Source organism: Sebastes umbrosus, chromosome 15 (genome assembly GCF_015220745.1).
Source record: "Sebastes umbrosus isolate fSebUmb1 chromosome 15, fSebUmb1.pri, whole genome shotgun sequence".
Lineage (NCBI taxonomy): Eukaryota > Metazoa > Chordata > Actinopteri > Perciformes > Sebastidae > Sebastes > Sebastes umbrosus.
The window spans coordinates 26424706-26452098 of NC_051283.1; the positions used below are offsets into that span (position 1 = coordinate 26424706).

Sequence of the window (27393 nt, forward strand, 5' to 3'; positions counted from 1 at the left end):
TTTTGTTAAGTTGGGTTTGCGACTGGTCAGCTCTTCTCAATTCAGGGGCCGATCCTCTGAGGTTCACATTTGTAGACCAAATTCATCATAACAGGACCGAGGCTGAAACAATTCCTTCTTATTCCTGAATTTGGAGGACACAACCAATGTACTGGTCAGCTGTTTACTGGATCATTCATGTGCCAGTAAAGTTGGGAAATATCATGTGACCACAGAGTATTTAACAGTCACTGATAATACGACAATAGAACTGGATTAACAATATAGATAATAAGAGAAAGACATAAACCTATAAGTAATTTATTACTTATTAAATGTCCAGTTTACTTAAGTAGCTACAATTTTCAGCTGCTTTTTAATATAATTTTTATATTCACTTTGTGCAACTTAATACATTTACTGCACTACATTTAAGAAGGAAACGTTATATGTTTTACTCCATCAAATGAGTGAAAGTTACTTTGCAGATGTATGTTAAAGGTCTCATATCGTGCTCAGTTTCAGGTTCCTACTTGTACTTCGTGTTTCTATTAGAACATGTTTACATATTGTAATGTTCAAAAAACCCTTTATTTTCCTCATACTGTCTGCCTGAATATACCTGTATTCACCCTCTTTCTGAAACGCTCTGTTTTAGCAAATTTCAACGGAATTGCGTTGCTAGGCAACAGCTTGGTCCATGTTTACTTCCTGTCAGTTGATGTCATAAACATACACTGCAACAGTAAATAAACTGGGACACATTTAGAATGTTTACGTTTGAAACCGTGTAATGGTGTAAATATTGTATATTTGTGACATCACAAGGCGACAGAAATCCTAACAGCTTGTTTCAAACACACAATTTCTGAATACGGGCCATGTGTATTTCTTCATATATTGAGCGTTTTGATAGTCTAACAGTATTTATAAAGCACTTAAACCTGCTTTATAATATAAAAGAAAAGAAAATCTCACAGTAAATTTTAGGTTCCCTCTGAGTAACAGCTGGGTTTGGTGCCAAAACAAATAGAGAAGTACCCGGTCTTCTTCCTGGCAATGACTACTACTACTGACCAATCAAGTAGCAGCTGGCCGAGTCCATATGAGACTACAGCTGATGTGAGCTAGAAGCAACTCAAAGAGCATAAATCCTGTGTTGCCATTTTCCCAAACTGTTATTGTTGTTATATTACATTAAAGGTATCAGTTCTACCACTCAAATCTGCGTTCTATTCTGGGTTTTTCAAATGGAAACGCCCACTCAGCCGTTAGCATAAAGAAGTGACATACTGTAGGTTACCAAAGTAATTGAATCGATAAGGATATGAATAATGTAAACACTAGCACTAGCTGAGTCAACGTTAAATTTGGAAATAACTGAAAGAGTTAGTTCAGATTTTTTTGAAGTGGGGTTGTATGTACACTCCCGCGTTCTGCGAGGTAAAATGACTGTTTTTGTGAGTGGAGTCTGGTGGCTTTGAAGAGAGCGATAAAACAGCTTCAGTTCCCCGTCGGAAAGGGCTGTCTGACGGCGAGGTAAAGCGGCTGTGGACGGGAGCAGCAGAAAAAAAATATTTTAGCCACCTAAAAAAATCAATATCAGTTTAAGTGTACGCTATATTTAGAATATTTTCACCGCTTAAACTCGCTGTCAGACAGCCCTGTCCGATGGGGAACTAAAGATGCGCTACATCGGTCTTCAAAGCCACCAGCCTCCATTCACAAAAACAGTAATTTTACCTCGCAGAACACGGGAGTTGCCGCTGTGTCAATCGGTTACTTTGTTTGTGTTATTGTGAGACTTTTGGATGAAAACTAACGTGGCGTCCACGGCAGTACATTACTTAGCTTCCTGTCTGCTTCTTCAAACTGGGAGCATGCCGACCGTCATCTAAGTTACTGTAGATAATACGTTGACTATGGATAAAGATATATGTAGAACATCATCATACAGAAAGCTATGTCAGGTCATGTGGGAAAAGGTTTTGATGAGGGCTTTAGAAGGGAAAAACCTAAAAAAGGTTTCGTTTTGTTAACGAAAACATTTTAAACTTTCCAATCAAGTCTTGATCTCTGGTAGTTTTATAGGTAAGGCAACCAATGTGTAATGGTCGTCGAGGATCACCACTAAGGCCTCTCTGTCCACCAACCTTCATGGAAATCCTTTCACAAGTTTTAGAGATAGAAGTAAAGGAAAACTAGAAAACAAAATAGAAAAGCAAACACCTGAACTCACAGGTAGAAATGAAAAAGTAGAGCAAATCCTTAAAGTAGGCAGACATCAGCACAGACTTGCTACACTTTCCGACAAGTCTGATCAAGCTGCAGGATGAAACTAAGCGACATGCATTATTTATCCTCAGATGTCTGCCGAGCAAAACTGTGATTTCTAACAGTTGGAACTGAGGACATGTTGCCCCTCTGCATGCAATGGACACAGATGAAGTGAGAATGGACACTGTCTGCACTCAGAAACAAGTGTAAAATCCCAAAGCATTACACCAAGAAACAGTAGAAAGGTCACAAAACAAGACAAAAGAAAAGCTACATTTACTGATTCACTTGAACAGGTTGGGTGAGTAGCTGTTTTTCTGGTAATGTGCCATGTGCTTCATTTGCTTCTCATGACAGCCAGTGTGTAGTGCGGTGATGACATCACACCAACCACAAGTTTATCTGAACCCCGAGGGTGAGCCGGAAAGGTAGAAGTGACTCATGATCGTCTCTTTTTCCCCCCTTTATGTTTCATCTTTACGTCATGATTTACTTGAGATATTCAGAAGTTTGTGAATGTCAGGGACAGTTAAAGCAGCAGTAGGAAGAATGTTTTTGGCATCATTGGGCAAAATATTTATAATAACCTTTCAGCATATTGTAATTCAAGTGTACTGAGAGACTTCTGCACCTCATAGCTCTGTTTTCAGGCTTTAAATAATCTAGCCTGTGATGGGAGACTTTGATCAATCACAGGTCATTTCAGAGAGAGAGCGTTCCTATTGGCTGTTCATTCAACGGAGGCAGCTGTCGATCACTCGCAAACTCCGGTCAAATGGTCAAACTAGGCAGCGCTGATCAAATATGGATCAATATTCTGCTACTGTAATGCCTATTTCTCTCCTCAAATGTTTTCAGAAACATCTTGTAGTTTACTGTCAAGCTGTAAAATGAGAAAGTTTGCTCTGGCTGGTGGGCGGTGCTTCCTCAACTCTACTCAACATGGCGGCCGGGGTCACAAACTTTATCATTTTACAGCTAAACAGTACACTACAAGGTGTTTTTGAAAACATTTTACGCAAAAAATAGGCTTTACAGTAACAGAATATTGATTAATATTTGATCAGCACTGCCTAGTTTGACCGTTTGATATGAGTTTGCAAGTGATTGACAGCTGCTCAGAGACGTCAGGTTCCAGCTCGGCTCTGATTGGTTGTTTTCCTCCGGTCTGTGAGATCTTGCAGATGCCGTTAGGAGCACCGGAGGATATAGTGACCGTTCTATAAAGCTAACTCATATTTGCTTGAATTCTACCCACTGCTGCTTTAATATACACCTTTATCTTACTTATTTTACACTAATTTGAACACATATATATTAAAGACCATGCAGTTTGTCCTTCACGTATAAGGTATGTATGAAGCGTTGCCCTTCACATCTCTGACACCCGGCTGCTTCCTCCTCTCTATAACAGTACTTCAAGCCTCTTACCTCAGCTTCAGATTCTCCATAAACTGCTCCATCGTCACCTCATCCAGCAGCACAAAGTCCGACTTCCCAAACTCCAGGCCCTCCAGCTCCGCCATCTCTGCCTGTGTTCACCAAAACACACTAAAAATGAAAAAAGGGCGCAGAGGAACAGAAAGCAGCTCAAGGAAGAAGAAAGAGAAGTATGGTCGACTTCTGGGGCCCCGGTAGTGTAGACAGTGTGTGCTGTGGGCGTGGCGAGCTCTTTGGTGGATTTTGAGGGTGTGCTAGAGAGCTGTGGTCTACAAGCTTCAGCACGTCACCCTGTCAGTCAGCCCATGCCCTCGCACAGAACTATATAAATAGTACGAGGCTATCTTTAAGAGCTCACACCACTTCTGCATCCTCCTGTCTCTCTCTTTCTGCCACAAGGTCTTTCTAAACAGAACATCTCTCACTACGAGGCTTTACTCTCTTGTTTTTGTGTACATTTTTTATATCTTTTCTCCCCAGAAACTGGAACCCACATCTGACACAGGCCTATACTGCCAGATACGAGCAGTTAACCTTGCAAATTTGGGGGTAGAAAATGGCCTTTATCTCCTGGGAAGGATCGTGGCATTTCCTTTCTTAACTTTGCATTGGCAGTACAACGAGTCCCTAAAGGGTTTTTCTCTAAACCAGAGGTTCACAAAGTTCCCAAGCTGCAACATGAGAAACTTGTTCTTTGGTGGGGTTTTTTGATGCTGGAGCCAAAAGGTTTAGCTGTACTGTTTGACATGTAAAGCACATGCAGTGTGTAGGTGTGTGTGATTGAGTTCAGAGAGTGTACGGGAATGCTGACTAATGCTGAGACGGTTGGTTTCTAAAATCCCTTTTCGCACCACTTGACCTTTTTCTTGAAATGGAGAAACTTTTCAAGAACTTTTCAGGGTAGTTTGTCTGTTTTTCCACTCAAGGAACGCTGTTCAAATTTTGAGTCCCTGACAAATAAGATAAGATAAGATAAGATATTCCTTTATTAATCCCACAATGGGGAAATTTCCAGTGTACAGCAGCAAAGGGGATAGTGCAAAAAACAAGAAACATCGGTAAAAAAAAAGAAGAAGCAAGATACAACACGGTGCAAAAAGCAAAACAAAAGTGAAACAAAAAAAAACAATTTAAATAGAAGGAAATATAAAAATAGGAGCGAAAGTACCTGAGGTACGAGACAGTTAATGTGGTAGGAAATAAGAAGACGCTATATTAAATTATGCTACCCGTTAAATGGTTTTAGGATGACATTACTTCATATTAAGGGGTCACAATAGCAACTTCCGTAGCAGCTGCAGTTTAACGGACATTGGCTGTGTTCAAAATTGCATACTAACACACATACTCAATGAGTATGTAGCCTTCTGCCTACTAAATGAACGATTAAGTATGATTTCACCAGCAGACTCTGAAGTATACTCAAGAAAGACATGTAACCTGACTGCCAGCCGGGCCGGCTTTAAGGCACCCCGCCAGCTGCTCCGTCACATCTCTGAAAACATTGCAATACATTTCCAAACACGTTAACTGACCACATAATTGGTCTCGCCTGAAAACATATTAAAACTTAAAGGGGAGCTACGCCCATTTTCAAAATTCATACATGTTATCTCTATGGTCTAAGAATGTCCCAAAAATATTAGAAAACATGAGCAACTCTCTCCCAAATCCAGAAACTAGAGTGCTAAAACTCAAACTTGTGATGTCATCAAGTATAAACTGCTCCATAGACAATGAATAGGGAGAGAAGTTCTAGATGACACTGAGAGCACCCAGAGGAAAGTTCTGAGTATAGGGGAACATTTTCTGTTTCACAACTGACAACACTACAATAGAATAAAGCTCATTTGGGTATAAAAAAAAAGAAAACAAACATTCTGTGGGTCTCCCATTCATTGTCTATGGAGCACCTCCAGACTTTACACTTTATGACATCACAAGTTTGAGACTTCTTCTCTGGTTTCTGGCTTTGATAGAGAGGTTCACAAATATTGATTGAACTTTAGTAGGCCATAGAAATAACATATTGGAATTCTAAATTTGGGTCGTGTTCCCCTTTAATAAAGTGACATATTAACTGCTTTTTAACCTGCATTGCATTTCGGCCAGATGCAATGCATTGTGGGGCAGTTGAGTATGTGCTGTAAGCTCACACCGCATACTCAGAACTTCTTGTTAATGTAGTATACATCCGGGCATTTCTCACATACACAAAATCCATACTAGTGTGAACGCACTACATACTCAACTTTACGAGCTCAGTAGGCCTGTGAATGAATAATATCGTAGTATGCAATTTTGAATAGTGATGGCGAGCTGAAGCTTCATGAAGCGTTCCAGCAAATTGGTTCGGAAAAGGGTTCATTTCTGGAGGCTTCATGTGCACGAAACCACCTGGTGGCCAAAGAGTGTAAAACAGGCAGATATGATCTTAACCATGTGATCTGTGATATACTGTATTCAGAGCCAGTAAAGGCTGTTGGGAATGACTATAAACAATGAAAAAATATATATTACCATGTAATCCATTTATATCTTTATAATATATAATATAATGTCTATTTTCTAGTAAGTATATCATGAGTATATAACATACATGTATAATAAACTGTAATTATTTTGTGAGGAATGCATCTTATGTGTGTAAACCAATCCTTTGGTCAGTAATAATATTGTAGTGTAGTGTAATATAATAATGGCAGGAGGGGTAATATTAGTGTTCTGTGTCACTTCTGTAAAGTGGCATTGGTTTAACAAGGGAAGATCTGAACCACTTCCTGATCCAGTCACACGATATGGCCGGGAAGATAGGTTTTGGACGTCATCAATGACGTCATTGGTCTAAAACGATACAAGCCTCGATACTCGACACATGCTCCGAAAACTCTGCCCAGCACGTAACATCACTAGTTTTGAACACAGATGTTGTTATTATGTTTACTTCCACCATTTTGTCCGATCTGTGACAAAGCAAATATTGACAGTCATCTTTTATCTTCTCCCCAAATGCCATTGTTCCTCTTTATTCTTTAATTATACTTGGTGTGTAACTGTTGATGTGTTACTTGGTAACCAAGCTGGCTATTCATCTACTAGCTTGAGGTCTGAGGTTTTGCTAACGCAACATACTGACTGTAAATTCTGTTGGGCTAACTGTTATGTGTTTACTCTTTTTACTTTTACCCGTGTGGACTCTGTGTGTGTTTAACAGATTATTTTACAAGGAGAATTGGAAAAAAGAAAAAAAAACTGAACTATTGTACTGAACTTTATTTATTATTAATTTATTTTCTTTTAATTAAAAAAAAATCCTTTTCTTTCTTTTTATTTAATTGAACTTTTTTTGTTGGGTGGGAGGGGGCTTTGAGGGAAAAATACCAAAATATTGAGGGACAATCATTTACATTTGTGCTCTATTTGTATGTTTCTATACACCTGATGTTACTCCCAATAAATTGTTACGAAAAAAAAGAATGAACTTTGATGCTTAACCTTTAAATTAACATGGAGAAGAATTACAAACCGAGTTTGAAGCGATGAAGACAATGTGATGCAGATAAATGCTCCAGAAACAGCTGGTAATTGGACCTTGAGTTGGGATTGTTTTATCCACAATTTCTAGTAAATATTGAACTTTGATGCTTTTAGTAATTTCGGTGAACTAAACCTTTAATTGGTTGGTTAACCCCTCGAAATAGGCTGTTTATGTTTCCTGGTTTTGGCTAAAAGATAATGTAATGACATGATTCATTGTCAGATTACCATGGCAACAGATAAACACTGACAGGGGAAACCCACAGCTCTGTGGTGGAAGAGAGATTTCATCAAACTGATTGGCCTCTGACTCATAATCACAGTCACCAGTGAAGCCCTGTTCTTTACTCATGTGAACAAAGGGACTTTATCATCAAATTGAAACATTTTGATTTGTCAGAAATACATAACACCTACCTACTGTAGAGCATCTGTGTCTTGACAGCCTGTTTTTTTCTTTTCACGCTTAGTCTAAAGTTTGTTTTATACTGTTTTATAGGCAGCAATATCCAGTCCAACATGCAGTCCAACCTTCCTGTAAATACACTTGCCTGTTAGGTCCTCATCAAACATGAGTATACTTCCTCTCTCAGTATGAGTTCAGTCGACTGTCAAAGACCGTTTCACTTCCTGCTCACGCTTCCTCTCACGTCTGTTTCTGTCTCCATCTAGATGTCGCCTTCAGTAACAAACAACATTAGCAGACACGCACACTGACAACAGCCACAGATGCACAACGTAACGATGGTAGAGCTCAAACATAAATCTCATTATCACATTTAATTAAGACCCAAAGATCCTTCAAATCACTGGTACTTTATTGTAAATATTGGTGCTTTTTAATGCCTATTTGTTTAAAGGTGCTCCATACGAAATTCAGAGCTTTTCTATTGCCTCAACGCGGCTCTCAACAGGCGACGGCTGAGCCGGTGGCTCGCAGCTAACGCCGCTAACAGTGCTGACAGAGCTAACGGTGTTAACCTGGCAGGCTGTTCTCAATCACCGTTCACAGCTATCGCTTTTGAAAAGACTGGGCGTTACACTTCCGTGACGACGCCCTCAGTCGGGACGGCGTTATCAGTTATAACCGCTGTATGAGAGCAGTGCAGAGCGGCGGGCATGAGCTAGCCAGTGGGGCACGCTCACATGCACTAACATAAACTAAAAGCAGATGCGGCCGGCCCGGCTATGTCAACGAAGCACAGAGAAGCTGTGATTACAACACACACAGAGGGAGAGAGACTTCATTCTCTGCTCAGGTAGACATTACTCTTCTATATCTTTACATAGACAATAGTTGTTGGCTGTTATATTAACGCTCTGGATATCGTATAGGGAACCTTTAATCAATTGCCATATCTATTCTTCCGTTTTCCATTTACATGAATGATATTTTAGCCCTTCAGTTTATCATCAACATTTACAGTGCAAGCAACTAATTGTGCAGGAGATGTCAGTCAAGGGCTGTAAATAACCGACCGTTATCAGGATGGAATAAGTTGAAAGTTAATATTATGCATGGATTATTATTGTTTGATTAATAAAAATCTTGATATCAGAAGAATACAGTGTCAGTCTAAATCTTAAAACAATACAACAACATTCATCAGTCTGACTGATCAAATTACATTTTACACTTCAACAATAATAATTCAGAAGAGCTGAGTCAACACTACACAACAGATATCTATGGATATATATGCATGGCTGATATTATCGGCTAATTTTAGTAATATCACAGATACAGTAGCAATATAGTGTGAGCTTTAGAGGAGCTGGTAGGAGGAGTTGTTTACCTTAAGACATAGTCAGACTAGCTGTTACACTCTGATCCCGTCTTTATGATAAGCTAAGATAAGTAGCTGTTGACGACAGCTACATATTTACTGTACAGAAGTCAGAGTGGTATCGATCCTCTCTTCTAACTCTCGGCAAGAAAGCAATAAACTGTGATGTCAAACTTTTCCGTTAATGCTCAAATATAGGTGTTGCTATGGGGAATGGGAATGTGACGTCACCGACAGCACGTCGGCAAGTGTCAAAAGACGACACAAAACACTGCACAGTGAATAAAATTCAAAAGCTGAATTGTAGTATAAATAGTATACAGTCAGACACACATGTAGGCTAACGTTATGGGTTTCATCTTGCAAGATAGCGGTAGATTCAATATGCAGTATTAGCCTACGTTTTCTTAGTATTCCGTTAGCATAACATTACCTAGCTTATCTTTGTATAATCTTTATCTTTGTACTGTATCTCTCTCTCTCTCCCTCTGATACTTGATTGTTTGCACTCCGGCAATATTTGCACTATCTGTTTATATCATGTTTATTTTTGTTTATAGCTTATTTTGTATATTGTGTATTAGTAGAAATTCTAATTTTGTATTCTTATTTTATTTTTAACGTTTTTATCTATTCTTTTGTTATTATACTGTTTAACTTGCACCAACAAAACCAAAGCAAATTCCTAGTAATGTATACCTCTTACACCTGGCAATAAACACCATTCTGATTCTGATTCTGATTCTGATTTGTCCAGATGATTGTGTAGTTGGTATTTAGCTTGTAGATCTTAATGTCATACACCTACACGTTTGTAAACTGGACATCAGCCTCCAAAGATTGACATATTTTGAACTGCTGATGTGTTCATTAACGCCAAAACACATCAGTGACCGTAATGGGTGGCGAACTGTCAAGGTACTTCTAATTCATAAGGATTGATATCATTAACTAACTTCAATTTTGTAATATATTGTCTCTTTGCCGCTGTCAGCTTCTCTTTATATTTGTCTTTTACTTGTGCTTCATACATTTCTGATGATGAACGATTGACAGATGACAGATGAATAGACCGCTGACAGATAATGATAATGTACCGTAGCTCCGTGCGCTACCCTCTAGAAATGGCGGTGTGCCCCAGAATGTTCCGCGATTCCCATTCTCTATTGGCTACTATACAACACCATGTGACTGCATACTCAAACATGTTACTCAATAAGACAAATCACAGGTATTTAGACACATAACCTGGTAAAAAAAAATAGTACAAAACCTGTAAAAAAAAAAAAGAAAAAAAAAAAGGAGTTTCAGACAGAACTTCACCGCTTATTTTTCCTAGATTTAAACATTTTCCCTATGTCTTTTGTGTTGAAACTTAGTAATTGCTTCATGCCTTTCTTGGGTGAATTAGAAGGCGGATGTTTGTTTTCCACCTCTTGCACATTAACCCTTTCTGCCTGTGTTTTTGTGCGAGTCTCAGACCGGCTTCTTCCCCTCAAAGATCCAGCTAGACCAAAACGAGCAGCGAGCCCCCGCTTGGGCTCGGCAGCTTCCTGTTCATCATCCTTGTACTTTGATGGAGAGTAACCTGCAGCTCCGTTAGGAGGCGGCTTAGCGGCGGCGGCACCGCTATCTCTTCCTGTGTTCTTGCGACCGATTGGCGGCAGAGAGTTGCTCCTCCTGTTGGGGTTTCTGTCCGACGTCCTCCCTGTGCGTCCAGCCGGCCTCCCCAGCAGCCTCTGCTTCAACTCGTAGCTCTCACTGGACGGTCCTATCAGGTGGAGTTTGTCATTCATCGGACATACGAGCACTGAATTGCAAATGTTTTTGTCTTTCCGAATCCTCTGTAAAAGAGCCTGGCCTTCGCGATCCATGTCCTTCAGAGGAACTTCCTGTGTGCGCAGTGATTTGTTGAGATCGTTCATGAGGCTCTGTAGTTTAAAGGCAGCTGTTCTCGCGCTCTTACCCTGTACATTGATGTTGAAGCTGTCGCCAACTTCATGCGTTTCCATTTTAACATTATGGCTGTGCAGGATGCCTTCAATGTCTTTTTTCCTGAGCTGCTCTGCGTACCTAAACACATCTGCATCAACGACGAAGGACTCTCTTCCAGGCCTGGATGAGCCACGCTGGTCTGAGGTTGGAAGTCTGTTGGAAGATGAGGAGGTGGTGGGTGGAGATGGGGAAGCATGCGGAGGCTCGTCTCGGCCGCCTCTGTTACCATGTGACACCGAGCTGTTGCTGGTGTAGTATTTGGAAACGGCTCCAGAGTAAGAAACCTTTGGAACTGCCGTGATGTCCGTCTTGGTCTGAGAGTTAAGAAGCTGCTCCAGAGAGGCCTTTACAGCCTTGAGTTCCAAAAACGACCCGTTCACACGCACCCGATTGCTGCTCAGATCTGTCACCGTAAAGCCATGTGACCTGAGGATCTCTCGCACTGCTGCCTCATCGCGGAAAATATCCAACTGTACTGTCGCCTCCACCGGCAGATCCATCTGAGAATAAGTACACCAACAGGACAGCACATAAAGAGTTTGCAGATTCTGAATAAGTAAAGGATTAATCTGACCGAACATAACGTGTTACCTCGATATGCTCGGCTGCCTTCACTGTTAAATGATACTGTTGGTGATTCACCTTCAGCACACGGGGGCTCTGACACAAGACTCAAACGGCAACTGTGGAAAGAAAACCAGGATTGGACTTACTTACTTATAACAGAGACTCAAGTAAGATAGTTTATAATTATAGATCAGTGTGGTGAAAGTGAAATGAGCCGCCGGAAATAAACTTAGACCCACATAGGCTACACATTAGTACACATCATTTTATCACTTTACCTTTATATACTTTACATGCTGTTTTACAAACTCTTACACCTCTGTGTATATATATACATATTTACTACTTCTCTATACATATATACTACATTCCTGTTTACACCTCTGTATATATATTTTTAGTTGGGCTGTCAAAAAAACCTAAGGAATCCATAAGTACCAACCATGTCATACTACCTCGTTGGGAAGGAGGCTAAATAATGCTCCAAAGTTACGCTAAAGTTTGTTGAGGAAAAACTGTCATGGCCGTTTTCAAAGGGGTCCCTTGACCTCTGACCTCCAGATATGTGAATGTAAATGGGTTCTATGGGTACCCACGAGTCTCCCCTTTACAGACATGCCCACTTTATGATAATCACATGCAGTTTGGGGCAAGTCATAGTCAAGTCAGCACACTGACACACTGACAGCTGTTGTTGTCTGTTGGGCTGCAGTTTACCATGTTATGATTTGAGCATATTGTTTTATGCTAAATGCAGTACCTGTGAGGGTTTCTGGACAATATCTGTCATTGTTTTGTGTTGTTAATTGATTTCCAATAATAAATATATACATATATTTGCATAAAGCAGCATATTTACCTACTCCAATGTTGATAAGAGTATTAAATACTTGACAAATCTTCCTTTAAGGGACATTTTGAACGGATACAAAATGTGCGATTAAGTTGTGATTAATCATGGACAATCATGCAATTAGTCGCAATTAAATATTTTAATGAATTGACAGCCGTAATTTCTAGTACTTCTCATTATTACATAGTACATTCCTGTTTATACCTCTGTGTACGTATATTATTTATCATCATGCATATACATACTACATTCAGTTTTCCCATCTGAAATAGTCTTCAACAAACTTACATTTACATTACTTTTTTATATTTACTTATTTTAACTGCACTATTTTATGCCTTCGATTATCATTTTGTTTTTTCTTTTACTGTGTGATTTCCCCTTTTATATACATATTTTATGAGCATTGTTGAAGGAACCTGAGACCAAAGATTTTCATTGCTGATGACTGCTTTGCTGGAACTGACAAATAAAGAACCTTGAACATACTGTATGTGATGTACCACTAATAACATTAATGCAACTCCTACTGATGGTCAGTGGAGGGCGATAAAGCCCACAGATTAGCTAGTAACCATTAAAAGAAGTATGTAGATTGAAACTTTCAAGAAAACCTTTGTTATTTACAGATCTAGTGGAATTTCAGACAGCACAAATAATATTTAAGGCTAAAAATAACCTGCTACCAGGAAATATTAAAAAATTGTTCAGTGATCGAGAGGGGTATTTCATAGTATTCGTACGACCATGAAAAGTTTTTGTATCTCAATCTGTGGAGTGAAACTATGGAAGAGTTTTAATGTGGAGCTAAAGCAATGTCCAAACTTAAACCAGTTTAAAATAAGGTATAAAGACATGATGTTCTCAAGATACAGGGATGAAGTGGAGGTTTCACAATCACAAGATGTTTACAGGAGTTACTGTTTATTTATTTATTTATTTGGTTACTTCATATTTATTCTCTCTTAGTCTATCTTCTGATTTTTTCTGTAAAGAATAATGTACATTTCTAGTTATATGGTTTTTGGGTATAAGAACAATGTATAATCTTCATATTTTATATGTATTTTATATGCATGGTCGGATGCTGTGTATTGTATACATATATATGTAGATAGATAGATAGATAGAAGGTAATAATTATAGTTAGACAAGTTTAGAAAATGTAATTAGAGTATATGTATGGCTCAATAAGGAAGCTGGTTAATTATTAATGAATGATTTATGGAGAAAGGGTGGGATTAAATCAATTTGTACTTCTTCTCACTCCTTTAAGTATGTAAATACTACTTCTTTCTGGCTGTCCACTTGTTTGTATGATCATTCACATCACAGCAAAGATAAACAACAGTATATATGCATATACAGACGTAGGCAAAGTTGTTGGTAACGTTCCGTTAAAGAGAGAAAAACCCACAATGGTCACTGAAATAACTTGAAACTGACAAAAGTAATAATAAATAAAAATTTACTGAAAATTAACTAATGAAAATCAGCTGTTGCTTTTGAATTGTGGTTCAACAGAATCATTTTAAAAAACAAACTGATGAAACTGGCCAGGACAAAAATGATGGTAGCCCTAGAAAAGATGTAAAATAATGTGACCATAGGGACATATTAAACTAAGGTGTGTCCTGTAAATAGCATCACAGGTGTCTTCAAACTTGTAATCAGTCAGTCTGCCTATTTAAAGGGTGAAAAGTAGTCACTGTGCTGTTTGGCACCATGGTGTGTACCACACTGAACATGGACCACAGAAAGCTAAGGAGAGAGTTGTCTCAGGAGATCAGAAAGAACTTTATAGACCTTCATGTTAAAGGTAAAGGCTATAAGACCATCTCCAAGCAGCTTGATGTTCCTGTGACTACAGCTGCTCATATTATTCAGAAGTTTAAGGTCCATGGGACTGTAGCCAACCTCCCTGGACGTGGCCGCAAGAGGAAAATTGATGACATATTGAAGAGACGGATAATACGAATGGTAACCAAAGAGCCCAGAACAACTTCCAAAGAGATTAGAGGTGAACTCCAAGGTCAAGGTCCATCAGTGTCAGATCGCACCATCCGTCACTGTTTGAGCCAAAGTGGACTTAATGGAAGATAACCGAGGAGGACACCAAATCATAAAAAAGCGAGACTGGAATTTTCCAAAATGCATATTGACAAGCCACAAAGCTTCTGGGAGAATGTCCTTTGGACAGATGAGACAAAACTGGAGCTTTTTGGCAAGTCACATCAGCTCTATGTTCACAGACGCAAAAATGAAGCATCCAAAGAAAAGAACACTGTACCTAATGTGAAACATGGAGGAGGCTCGTTTATGTTATGGGGCTGCTTTGTTGCATCTGGCACAGGGTGTCTTGAATCTGTGCAGGGTACAATGAAATCTCAAGACTATCAAGGCATTCTGGAGCGAAATGTGCTGCCCAGTGTCAGAAAGCTTGGTCTCAGTTGCAGGTCATGGGTCCTCAAACAGGATAATGACCCAAAACACAGCTAAAAACACCCAAGAATGGCTAAGAACAAAACATTGGACTATTCTGAAGTGGCCTTCTATGAGCCCGGATCTAAATCCTATTGAACATCTGTGGAAGGAGCTGAAACATGCAGTCTGGAGAAGGCACCCTTCAAACCTGAGACAGTTGGAGCAGTTTGCTCACGAGGAGTGGGCCAACATACCTGTCGACAGGTGCAGAAGTCTCATTGAGAGTTACAGAAATCACTTGATTGAAGTGATTGCCTCAAAAGGTTGTGCAACAAAATATTAAGTTAATGTTACCATCATTTTTGTCTAGGCCAGTTTCATTAGTTTGTTTTTTTAAATGATTCTGCTGAACCATAATTCAAAAACAATATCTGATTTTCATTAGTTCATTTTCAGTGAATTTTTATTTATTATTACTTTTGTCAGTTTCAAGTTATTTCAGTGACCATTGTGGGTTTTTCTCTCTTTAACGGAACGTTACCAACAACTTTGCCTACGTCTGTATATGCTGTTGTTTATACTTTCATATTGTCCTGTTTGTGTGTGTCAGCTAAAAGCTACACGAGAATATGAAACTTAAAGTCGTTTCATCGAAAGTGAAAGTTATTACATTCCTGGTAAATTGTAGCTTCTATTAAACATCTGTATATTAAGATTACTGCGGGTGAAAACAGTGACTGTGCAGATGTTAAGTAGAAGAGATGAGACACACTCTCTTTGCAAACTATTTAGTGATCCTACAGAGTCAACTTCACTTCCTTTACAGGACATCCTGCAAAGATACTAAATGTCTCAAACATTACGAAGAACTTACCTTACAGGTCACTCCTGTTGACTTCATGACTTTACTTTACTTTGTTTTGATCAGTGCGAACAGAGAGAGGTCAGCTCGTTCAGGTGCGGAGGAAACCGAAAGTAATGTCGTCACTTCCGCTCCAGATGTAAGGCATTTCACAATAAAATAAAATTCCTTCTTGACTTTTTTTTTTTTTTTCAGAAAGGAAAAGAACATAACTTTGTGGATCTGTGTGTGTTTTTTTTTTTTTTTAAAGAATAACTGGGAAATAAACTTTTGACTGTATTCATAGAACCCCCTCAAACATTTCATACAAATATTATAAAATAAAACACTAGGGGTAAAATGAAATAAGTTAATACAAAGTGCTTTTATATTTCCAATATATTCATAGTTAAAGGTCCCATATTGTAAAAAGTGAAATTGTTGTGTCGTTTATATTATAAAGCAGGTTTAAGTGCTTTATAAATACTGTTAAACTATTAAAATGCCCAATATACGGAGAAATACACATAGACCGTGTTCAGAAATTGTGCGTTTGATACAAGCTGTTTCGGATTTCTGTCCATTTGTGATGTCACAAATATACAATATTTAGACCATTACACGGTTTTAAACGTAAACATTCTAAATCTGTCCCTGTTTATTTCTTGTTTATCTTATTTATTCCAGTTCTATTTTTAATCTTGTTGTGTGCTTGATCTATCTTTTGCTGCTGTAACTCAGAAATTTCCCCTCAGGGATTAATAAAGTACCTACCTACCTATATAACATCAGCTGACAGGAAGTAAACATGGACCCAAGCTGTTGCCTAGCAACGCAATTCTGTTGAAATGCACTAAAACGGAGCGTTTCAGACAGAGGGTAAATACAGGTATATTCAGGCAGACAGTTTGAGGAAAATAAAGTTTTTATGAACATTACAGCATGTAAACAAGTTCTAGTAGAAACACAAAATACAAGTATGAACCTAAAAATGAGCATGATATGGGACCTTTAAAAAAAGAATAACTGGGAAAGAAACCTTTGACTGTATCCATGGAAACCCCTTAAACATTTCATACAAATATTATAAAATAACACACTAGGGTTAAAATTAAAAAAGTTAAATACAAAGAGCTTTTATATTGTTAATATATTCATAATTAATGCATGAAAGCAACCTTAATTTACACTGTGTGCACCTGTAACAATCAATGCAACAGTTCAGCCGTAAATTCTTTTATTTTTTTTAATACATTGGCATTGTTGCACTTAAAGTGCAACCGATGCAATGTATATAGGACTTCTAGCCATAGCTAATTTGCAGAACTTGTCCCTGGTTAGGCTTTTAAGAAAAAGAAAATAAATAAAAAAAATACAGAATAGCACATCATACATAAAATCACATAATACAACATCGTACATAACAATCAATTTACATATGTACTGTATATTCCCAATCAATAATCAGTGATCACAGGTCTGGTTTAGTTTCAGCCAATGTTTCATATAAAATCTGATAATGAATTTGATTGACACAGTCAGCAAGGCAATCATTTAAAATTGTTCATTATTGAATTTATAAATTATATATTTAATATTTTTTCCCTCATGTTTGTTAGTTGGGTGGACAAAACATTAGAAACACCTCTTTCATTCAGTATTATACCTGTTGGAAATGGAAATCTCTCATGATCCATCAGTATCAGTAACTATCAACAAGTCCAAACCTCTTTAAGGCAGCAAACAATAAAAGGAAAGAAGAAGTAAACCTGACTCAATTAAAGGTTTGTTGATAGATCGCTTGGTTGATTTTAGGATTAACTGCAAACATTTTCCCCTTTATTCAATAGAGATGTTTCTTGGTGGATCAGAGTAAAAACACCCCCAGGAAATCATGAAATAATATTTTAACTGGAATTAAAGAGAATGAAAACAAACTAAAATGTTTCTCAGTTTAAACCAAGAGGTCCTGGCTTACAGTTTACACTTGGTACTATATCGCCCTCACATGAATGTTGAGGAGTATTACAGATAGTGTCTAGTTTATCCTGAAACACTATTTCAAACCATATGTCCTCAATATTTGTTGTTTTAGGCAAAGATCTAAAAGGATCTTAACTGCAGGTGGAAATTCATCAGATTTTATACGATTACATTTGAGTTTCCTCAAAGTTAAATATTAATGCAAATGCTCGTATGAGAAGTCTGTTGAAACCACTTTAGTCTTGTGAGTCATCAGGAACATCATTACAAGTTTTACTGAAAAGCTGCATTAGTCATTTTATCAGAATAATAAATTAAATGCATCATGTTTAGATTTATTAACTTTTTTCCACTTTCAGGACTGTAGCTTAATCTGCCCTTCACCAGTTGGCCACAGACCAGGCAAATCCTGTTCCACAAAAACACGATTACAATCGAAAGCGATAAATGTAAAAGTTTTCTATTAAACATATTTTTTTCTCCGACTGCCAATCAAGTTACAGCCACAGCAAATGTGTTTAGAATGATTTTATTTCAACAGTGTTTCTCGTCAAACCCTCGTACAATTTAAAATGACTTTACCATCAACATAAATCTTACTGCGATTATTAAAACTCTGGACAATTATTCTTCCTCGACTGGATTTTACTGAAGATGTTTGCACAAATTAGGTAAAACTGGGAATTATCTGAAGATTAAACATCCAAATATGAACTTTATTTCTCCTCAGCAGATGAACTGGTTCTCCAACACTCAGATGAAATCCTCAGATATAGATTTAATTCATTGTTTTCTTGTATAAAACCATCAAGAGCCATCAGACTGATTCGGAGGAACAATCTTCTCCTGCATCAACGTCTTGTGTCATGCTGGTGAAATCTGAAGTTCGCAGTCTCAATGAGGAGTCACAACATCCATCCACATGGTTACTGGTGAGGCTGTGAAGGAAAGAAGAAAATTTATTTCTCAAACACTTTTTGTAAGTTTATTCAGCCGATTCTTTGTCTGAACTAAGGTGCTTCCACTTTGCATAATATGTTGCATGGCTTTAAACCTTACTAATGACAATGTCGGAGGTTTACCTATAACCCCGCCGTGAAGAGTCACAGCAGGGCCTCAAACAAGCCTCACGTCTCTCTAGCAGACACTACAGGAAAGATCAGAGCCACAGCAGGCTGAGCCTCGCTGGATAAGGTCTGCACAAACTAACAACATACTACAGAAAAGTCTCTCTGAAGTTTATCATGACAATACAGCTATTTTCAGGCCACGTGTTGTCTTCACATTACAAAAACTGACCTTCATTTTCAGCTCATAGTCATACTCGAGCACCAGATGTCAGTCTGGAGGTCTAAGCAGGGCAGGGCCTGGCTTCATCTCTGCAGTCCTGTTGAAAAAGAAGAAGAATATTTTACTCCAAGTTCTGGGCATTTTTACAATATTTACCAAAAGGTGACATCATACATTATGTGCGATGAATGGGTTGAGACTTCAACGGCTTATGTGAGGTTATTTTGAGTGGAACTGAATTTGTAGTTTGTGACAGTATGAAGTAGCGTGTTGGGTTTCTCTCAGAGAGTTTTGTGTAAAATTGTTGAAATCTGCAGACTCATCCCTTCATGGCACATGGTCTTCTCATTGGTTCAAGGAATTTCCCTTCAAAGTGTACATCATTTAGAAAACACTACACAGATTTAGGGCAGACTCTCTAAACTATTAGTAATAATAATTAACTTTAAACTATAAATGAATGGATGCTTTGCAGGTTTGTCGGAGGTTTTCCTATAACCCCGCCGCGAAGAGTCACAGCAGGGCCTCAAACAAGCCTCACGTCTCTCTAGCAGACACTACAGGAAAGATCAGAGCCACAACAGGCTGAGCCTCGCTGGATAAGGTCTGCACACGGCTTCACGAGCAAGGTTTAAAGATGGAGGGGATCGGTCCGAGCAGTGTAGCGGTATTACAAGTACGCAAATATGACAAAACAGCTTTTTTCAGGCCACGTGTTGTCTTCACATTACAAAAACTAACCTTCATTTTCAGCTCATAGTCATACTTGAGCACCAGATGTCAGTCTGGAGGTCTAAGCAGGGCAGGGCCGGGCTTCATCTCTGCAGTCCTGTTACAAAAAGAAGAATAATACTTTACTCCAAGTACTGGGCATTTTTTTTTTATTATTTTATTTACCAAAAGGTGACATCATACATTATGTGCCATGACGGGATGATACTTTTCAACGGCTTATGTAAGGTTATTTTGAGTGGAACTGAATGTGTAGTTTGTGTTGACAGTATGAAGTAGCGTGTTGGGTTTCTCCCAGAGAAATTTGTGTAAAATTGTTGAAATCTGCAGACTCATCCCTTCATGGCACATGGTCTCCTCATTGGTTCAAGGAATCTCCCTTCAAAATGTACTTAATGAAGAAAACACTACACAGATTTAGGGCAGACTCTCTAAACTTTTAGTAATAATAATTCACTTTAAACTATAAATGAATGGATGCTTTGCGGTTTGTCGGAGGTTTACCTATAACCCCGCCGTGAAGAGTCACAGCAGGGCCTCAAACAAGCCTCACGTCTCTCTAGCAGACACTACAGGAAAGATCAGAGCCACAGCAGGCTGAGCCTCGCTGGAAAAGGTCTGCACACGGCTTCACGAGCAAGGTTTAAAGATGGAGGGGATCGGTCCGAGACAATGTGGCGGTATTACAAGTACGCAAACACGACAAAACAGCTATTTTCAGGCCACGTGTTGTCTTCACATTACAAAAACTAACCTTCATTTTCAGCTCATAGTCGTACTTGAGCACAAGATGTCAGTCTGGAGGTCCAAGCAGGGCCAGGCCTGGCTTCATCTCTGCAGTCCTGTTACAAAAAGAAGAATATTTTAATCCAACTCAATTGGGCATTTTTTTTTTAATTTACCAAAAGGTCACAACATACATTATGTGCCATGAATGGATGACAATTATATAAAATTAAATCAACTGTCAAATTACAAACATTGGGAATGTCTTGCCACTCTGTTCAAATTCTGCATTTCACAAGTTATAAAATACTAGTGCAGTGCCAATTTTAGGCATTTAGCCTGTTCAGAACGGGCTATTAGTAATAATAATTCACTTTAAACTATAAATGAATGGATGCTTTGCAGGTTTGTCGGAGGTTTACCTATAACCCCGCCGCGAAGAGTCACAGCAGGGCCTCAAACAAGCCTCACGTCTCTCTAGCAGACACTACAGGAAAGATCAGAGCCACAGCAGGCTGAGCCTCGCTGGATAAGGTCTGCACAAACTAACTAACTAACATCACACACAAAAGTCTCTCTGGAGTTTATAACTGAAGTGTCTCATGTGTGGACAACATGCAGAGCTTTACACAACCCAACCCAATGCATCCACAACACATTACTGCTACAAAGTCATCAATTAAACAAAATAAACAACAGTTTTACCTTGGCATGTTGATGCTGGATGTTACACTGAAGTCTTCAGTCTGTAAACAACAACAACAACAACAACACAGAAAGTAAATAAAGGCTGTTAGTAGCAGAAGTTCACATGCCTACATTTCACCGGTTTTAAACGTTTAAAAACAACATTTCCTCAACAAATACGACATTTAATCACAAGCTTTTCGCTTCTAGTAACGTTTCACGTGGTTAAAAACTTTAAATATGTTATAATTTGAGTCAGATGGAAGCGGATTAGATTAGTTAACATTAGTTTACCTCTCTGCTGCTCAGCCGCTGAGGCTCGAATGGAACGTCTACCCGGATGTGACGTAGTTTCTTCTTCTTCTTTGGTGTTTACTGCCGGTTGGCAAACACGCCACCTTCTGGACTGAAGTGTGGAGCAGAAGATTAGCAGGAAAAAATAAATACATAAATGAATAAAATAAGAAATAAGAAATAAAAATAAATACAAAATATTATTATTATTATTATTATTAATATAATAATAATAATATTATTATTATTATTATTATTATTAATATAATAATAATAATAATAATAATAATAACTAATTAAAATAAAATAATGATACTATTAATAATTAAATTCTCTCAATTATTCCTGTTGCCCTTAAAATATATTTACATAAATAAAATAAAATAAAATAAATAATAATTATTAATAATAATAATAATAATAATAATAATAACAACTAACTAAAATAAAATAATCATGATACTACTAATAATCAAATTATCTCTATTATTTCTGTTGCCCTTAATATATATATTTACATAAATAAATAAAATAAAATAAATCATTATTATTATTATGATTATTAATAATAATAATCATAATAATAATAATAATAATAATAATAACTAACTAAAATAAACAATAATGATACAACTAATAATTAAATTCTCTCCATTATTCCTGTTGCCGTTAAGTGAGCAAATGAGAAAAATTAGCCAAAGCGATTGAGAAAAACTGTAACATCATGGGAAGCACATTCAAGCACATTATAAACTGTAGGAATGAAGGGAAGATGATCTGATAGGGTTGTATTTTTAGGTTTGAAGATCATATAAGCACTTTTTTTTAACATCAAAGGATAATTTATTGCATTTGAACCAGATATCCATCATATCTAGAACATTGGGGCACATAGTTGGCATCCAATGTTGCACAAAAAAATTAAATAAATCAGATCCTCCCAGCAGGGGGCAGTAAAACACCAAAGATGGTGGTAGGTTGTTTGAACTGAATTTAACATCTTCACTTTAAATAAATGTGATTTTAGGGGAAATCCATCTACAGTAACTGAAATTGAAAATTAAATTACAATAATAAAAGGTTAACAAACATGGTATAAAGCGGATAGCACTTTTCAAAACAGAAGTTAAACTTTGATTATAGTTAATCATCGATGCGAGAGAAGAAAAGAGAAACTAAGTGGTGGTGATTACGCAGCCTACGAGAATGCATGACGATAAATACATCAATTATTTAATTAAAAAGTTCTTAAAAAGTATGTACAGTAAACGCATCCAAAACAAACCACGATGTACTAAAAAAATAATTAAAAATGTAAATAATTCCCAAAACAGTCCGACTCACTTCCTTATACTAGAAATTTCACAATGATAGCAAATGGAAAAAACTAATCTTCACCTTACATGTCGTCCAAAATAAGATAGAGGAAATGGAAATTTCTTTTATTATGATCACATGGTTAAGAAATGACTTCCCATGTCCCCATGTGGACTGATGCCATGAGAGATTGGCACATAATGGCTCATTTATAAGACAGTGTAGATTTCTTTTGGACACATTTATTGTTTTTTTTAATATTTTGGACAGGTTTTATTTATTTTCTAAATGTGTTATTCATGATTTTAGTATGAAACCATCTACATAGTGTAGATAAAGTGATTTGTAAACAGCCCATCTCTATGTAGGAGGTCTTTTATAACCCATTGGACAGCCGCTGCTGGTGGGTGTTGGCAGCTCGGGAGCGTCCGCGAGGAGGACGAGGACTGGTGGTCGATGACTCAGACTGCATCGCCGTACAACAATACGATCCATAGAGGAGCAGACTTGCAGCACCATCAGCAGACGTCCGGCATGAATTTCAGCTTTGTTTAGCCCGCAGTGATGATGACCACTCGGCCAGCTGACACAGTTTTGCATAATGATGAAAAAAAACTTACAATCTGAATCTGTGTTTGGACACAAACATGAGCTGTTCTAGCCGCAAATGAGTTTACATTCATATCAGATGTTATGTCATAATAAGGCAGGGCTGTATAGTAGCTACTGCTGAGGACAGTTAGACCAACAAAATTAAAGCTGCACTTATCAATGTGGTTATATTAAAGCTGCCAATCGATTCAAATAGTTAATCGCGATTAATCACAAATTAATCACATTTTTTTTATCTGTTCTAAATGTACCTTAAAGGGAGATTTGTCAAGTATTTAATACTCTTATCAACATGGGAGTGGTCAAATATGCTGCTTAATGCAAATGTATGTATATATTTATTATTGGAAATCAATTAACAACCAAAAACAATAACAAATATTGTCCAGAAACCCTCACAGGTACTGCATTTAGCATAAAACAATATGCTCAAATCATAACATGGCAAACTGCAGCCCAACAGGCAACAACAGCTGTCAGTGTGTCAGTGTGCTGACTTGACTATGACTTGCCCCAAACTGCATGTGATTATCATAAAGTGGGTGTGTCTGTAAAGGGGAGACTCGTGGGTACCCATAGGACCCATTTTCTTTGACATATCTTCAGGTCAGAGGTCAAAGGACACCTTTGAAAATGGCCATGCCAGTTTTTCCTCGCCAAACTTTAGCGTAAGTTTGGAGCGTTATTTAACCTTCTTCGCGAAAAGCTAGTATGACATGGTTGGTACTTATGGATTCTTTAGGTTTCTCTAGTTTCATATGATGCCAGTATCTTCACTCTCAACCCGCTGCAACCAAAAAATTGCAATTTGCGTTAATGCATTAAAGAATTTAGAGCCTTAAAAACAAATTTGTGCTAACGCTTTATTATCGCGTTAACTTTGACAGCCCTAATTCAAATATAAACTATGGTTCTATTTTTCACTTTTAGATGGTTAAATTATGTTTTTAATAGACCTACCAGTAGGCTACAGTTTAATTTTTGGATTATTCAAACAAGACGATTGAATTTAAAAGATATATAAGCTTACCATATTTTTTTTTTCAAATGTAACTGTGACTGGTGCATTCTGGTCAGATTTAATTCTTTTTCCGTCTCATAATCAAGGTCAATATGGTAGTTATATTATAAGCAGGTTATATCAATCCTGTATGCACAAAAATAACCCTGTTTAAGAACCTCCTGGCACGGTGTGCTTTGCATGTGCACAAAAAAAATAAAAAAGAGGAGAGCACCAGCTAAAATCTTGCGTAAGGCACCAAATTGGTCAGGGCCTGGTCTGACTAGAGGCCCGGCTGAAGGGCGGCACAGAGGATGCACTGCTGAATCAAACTTGTGTCAGACGTCAGAGGGTTGGCGGGGTCGCAGATAACACTCCACACCAGATCTGTAATCTACCTGAAGGTATTTTGGCCAGCTCAGTGAATGCTGCTCCAAATGTCGTCACTGCTCTCTGATTTGTATCCAGGTGACGCTCTGAGGATCACCACCAGCTGATTGAGTCACACCCTTATAAGAGCCTTTTCTCTGAATCACCTTGAGGTTATGTAATACACCTTCATTCCAGCTGTGTTTATATCTTCCATTTGTTTACCTGCTGCGCAGTATACATGTAGTGTGGAACGAGGAGAGGGTTGCACGGCTTGTTTTAAAACTGTAAGTGAGAGTTATGTAAGCGGCATTAGATTTTAGTCAGCATGTGAATAATGCCTTTGTGTGAATGTGTGAGTGTGTTGTAGGAGCTGACTAATCGTCGAGCTCCACGAGATGCCACCTTGTCTGAAAGACTGCTGTAGTTAAAGGTGCTAAGAGCATTAATATAGCAGCAAACATCTATTTGCTATGTAACGATATAGAGGAGTAAAGTCTACCTGAGCAGAGAATGAAGTCTCTCCCCCTCTGTGTGTGTTGTAATCAGAGCTTCTCCATGCTTTGCTGACATTGCCGGGCCGTTCGCATGAGATTTTAGTGCATGTAAGCGTGCCCCACTGGCTAGCTCACAGCTGACGCTCTGCACTGCTCTCATACGGCGGTTACTGCTGATAACGCCGTCCCGACCGACGGCTTCGTTGTGGAAGCGTAGCGCCCAAACTCCGGTTCCACCCCCAGGTTCCACCCCCAGGCAGTGTTAATTTCGTTTAAGAAAAACTATGACGAAATGTGTTGGTCAACAACCTTTTTTTTTCCATGACTAAGACGAGACGATGACGAGACGTTGATGAGACGGCAGCGACGTCATTAAACATTAACGGTGACGATGTCAAACTTGGGGCGGCGGCGCTCAGTCCGTCTCTGTCCTTCTTGTCTCACTCATGACAATTGTGCTACTATAATGCATAAAGTTGGCGGTTTGCTGGTCAGGTTGGTGTGGTTGAGTAACACATATTTTTACATGTTGGGCGTGGGGGCGGATTTGCTCTCTTAATGGAACTGTGGGTGCGACTGAACCGCGGCGTATCATTAATGAGCTCAGTCAGGATGACTCGAACTAACTGCAAAGCTGCATTCTTAATCATTCAACCTGTGTTTTGCATCAGATAATAAGATAAGCATTTTATGTGAAATATGTTTGACTAAGATGACAGAAATGTTCAATATAACCTGATGATTTAACAGGACTAAGATTAAATACAAAAAAAATAGCTGACAAAATTAAGAGAGAAAACATTTTGACTAAAATCAGATGACTTTTCGGTGACTAAAACGTTTTAAGTTGTCGTCGACTAAAACTAGACTAAAACTATCAAGGATAAAAATGACTAGTATGTGACTAAAACTAATGAGCATCAATGTTTTAAGACTAAGCCTAAATGTAAAATAGCTGCCAGAAATAAAACAGCCCCTATGTTTACACACTGTTAGCCGTCAAAACTTTGGCCGCTGTTTGCACTGTTAGCTGCGAGTCGTTGAGAAGCCATTGAAATGCTCTCAATCCCGTATTTAGCACCTTTAAGAGTTAATAAGGCTGCAACTACAGTGACACTTTTTTTTCATGATCAATTAACCATTCAATCTATAAAATGTCAGAAAACAGTGAAAAGTGCCAAACACAAGTCCCCAGAGCCCACAAAGAAGTCTTCAAGTAGGTTTTATTGTCCAATTCAAAGTCCAAAACAGAAAAATATTGAATTTGCAATCAAGAAAACAGCAAGAAATTCTCACATTTGAGAGGTTGGAACTATTTTCGCTTGATAAATGACTCATACAATTAAACAATCATAAAATATGTGTTTATATTTCATTAAAATATGTATTTGCCTGGAGGCAGATTTGTTTCAGAGTCGGGTAAGAAAAGTTCTCTTAAACAATAAAAACAAAACAGACAGATGACGTGTATACTAATCTAATAACGTGCAAACTCTGTCTCCATCTTGACTTTAATGTTAACTGGCAGGGCCCCTTCTGTTTGAGTCCGTGTGCCGGGGCTAATCTGACGTGGACCCACAGTTCAGTCGGATCTGGATGCAGCAGCAATGACAGAAACACAAGGAGAGCTGAGGTGCAGCTGAGGCTCCAGCTGGTTTCAGGAGCTCCCGGCCTCTCTTATGAAACCACGCAGCGACCCGAGAAGCTTTGGAAGGTTTGCAGTTTGAGGATAATTGAGGTTTGATTCAGACTTTAGAGGTTTAATGAGCACATAATCCTTTTCACCTGATCCCTGTTCGACGAAATGAGGTGAAACACTTCATTCACGTGGTCGAGGAAAAGGCAGAAAAGGCCTCCCTTCTCTTTTCATTATTTACTGTTTTATCAGTGGTGGAATGTAACTCAAGTACTGTATTTAAATGCAATGTTGACGTACTTGTACTTTATTTGAGTATTTCCATTTTACTTCTACTTTATACTTCTACTCCTCTATTTCAGAATGATATATTGTACTCCACTACATTTATTTGACAATTTAGTTACTTTGCAGATTCAGATTACAAAACATAAATTGACTAATAAATTATGATATACTATTATGGGTTACCCAGCCGTATATAAAGTAATTAAAATTAGCTCAACCTTTACCAGCCGCATCATGAAAGTGATGTATGGTTTATATGGTG

At 38.1% G+C, this 27393-nt stretch overlaps 2 protein-coding genes, 1 long non-coding RNA gene and 4 other non-coding genes across 13 annotated transcripts in view; all 7 read right to left on the reverse strand.

Annotated features, from left to right (window-relative positions):
* Positions 1 to 7850, reverse strand: part of myo1g (myosin IG) — a 58082-nt gene extending 50232 nt beyond the window's left edge. The window contains exons 1-2 of one of the 2 annotated variants that reach the window (XM_037794174.1): positions 7651 to 7850; positions 3688 to 3788 (exon numbers count right to left, since the gene is read on the reverse strand). In XM_037794174.1, the coding sequence (XP_037650102.1) occupies positions 3688 to 3782 (95 nt within the window). In that variant the 5' untranslated portion in view covers positions 3783 to 3788; positions 7651 to 7850. Of the gene's footprint in view, positions 1 to 3687; positions 4026 to 7650 lie in introns of those variants that run through there. The other variant, XM_037794173.1, reaches the window with a different exon arrangement.
* A 2157-nt stretch (positions 7851 to 10007) lies between these two features.
* si:dkey-154b15.1 lies at positions 10008 to 16039 on the reverse strand. Its single transcript, XM_037794188.1, has 3 exons — positions 15734 to 16039; positions 11607 to 11698; positions 10008 to 11515 (listed from the first exon to the last, which is right to left on the reverse strand). Exon 3 carries the CDS (start codon positions 11513 to 11515, stop codon positions 10340 to 10342), a length of 1176 nt encoding a protein of 391 aa, XP_037650116.1. The 5' UTR covers positions 11607 to 11698; positions 15734 to 16039; the 3' UTR covers positions 10008 to 10339.
* A 2157-nt stretch (positions 16040 to 18196) lies between these two features.
* On the reverse strand, positions 18197 to 21458 carry LOC119502907. 6 transcript variants are annotated; one of them, XR_005210202.1, is made up of 7 exons: positions 21413 to 21457; positions 21137 to 21177; positions 20460 to 20547; positions 20210 to 20274; positions 19715 to 19802; positions 18983 to 19070; positions 18197 to 18621 (listed from the first exon to the last, which is right to left on the reverse strand). It is a non-coding gene; the product is annotated as an uncharacterized LOC119502907 (long non-coding RNA). The 6 variants fall into 6 exon arrangements; XR_005210199.1 differs by lacking the exon at positions 20210 to 20274; XR_005210201.1 differs by lacking the exons at positions 20210 to 20274; positions 21413 to 21457 and adding an exon at positions 21333 to 21357.
* On the reverse strand, positions 18749 to 18885 carry LOC119504051. The gene has a single exon (XR_005210497.1). It is a non-coding gene; the product is annotated as a small nucleolar RNA SNORA9 (small nucleolar RNA).
* Positions 19449 to 19585, reverse strand: LOC119504052. The gene has a single exon (XR_005210498.1). It is a non-coding gene; the product is annotated as a small nucleolar RNA SNORA9 (small nucleolar RNA).
* LOC119504050 lies at positions 20193 to 20329 on the reverse strand. Its single transcript, XR_005210496.1, has one exon. It is a non-coding gene; the product is annotated as a small nucleolar RNA SNORA9 (small nucleolar RNA).
* Positions 20837 to 20973, reverse strand: LOC119504054. The gene has a single exon (XR_005210499.1). It is a non-coding gene; the product is annotated as a small nucleolar RNA SNORA9 (small nucleolar RNA).
* Positions 21459 to 27393: the final 5935 nt, after the last annotated feature.

Bases quoted from the DNA above. Each gene is read 5' to 3' on its own strand.
- si:dkey-154b15.1 (XM_037794188.1), bottom strand. From the start codon at position 11,515: ATGGATCTGCCGGTGGAGGCGACAGTACAGTTGGATATTTTCCGCGAT.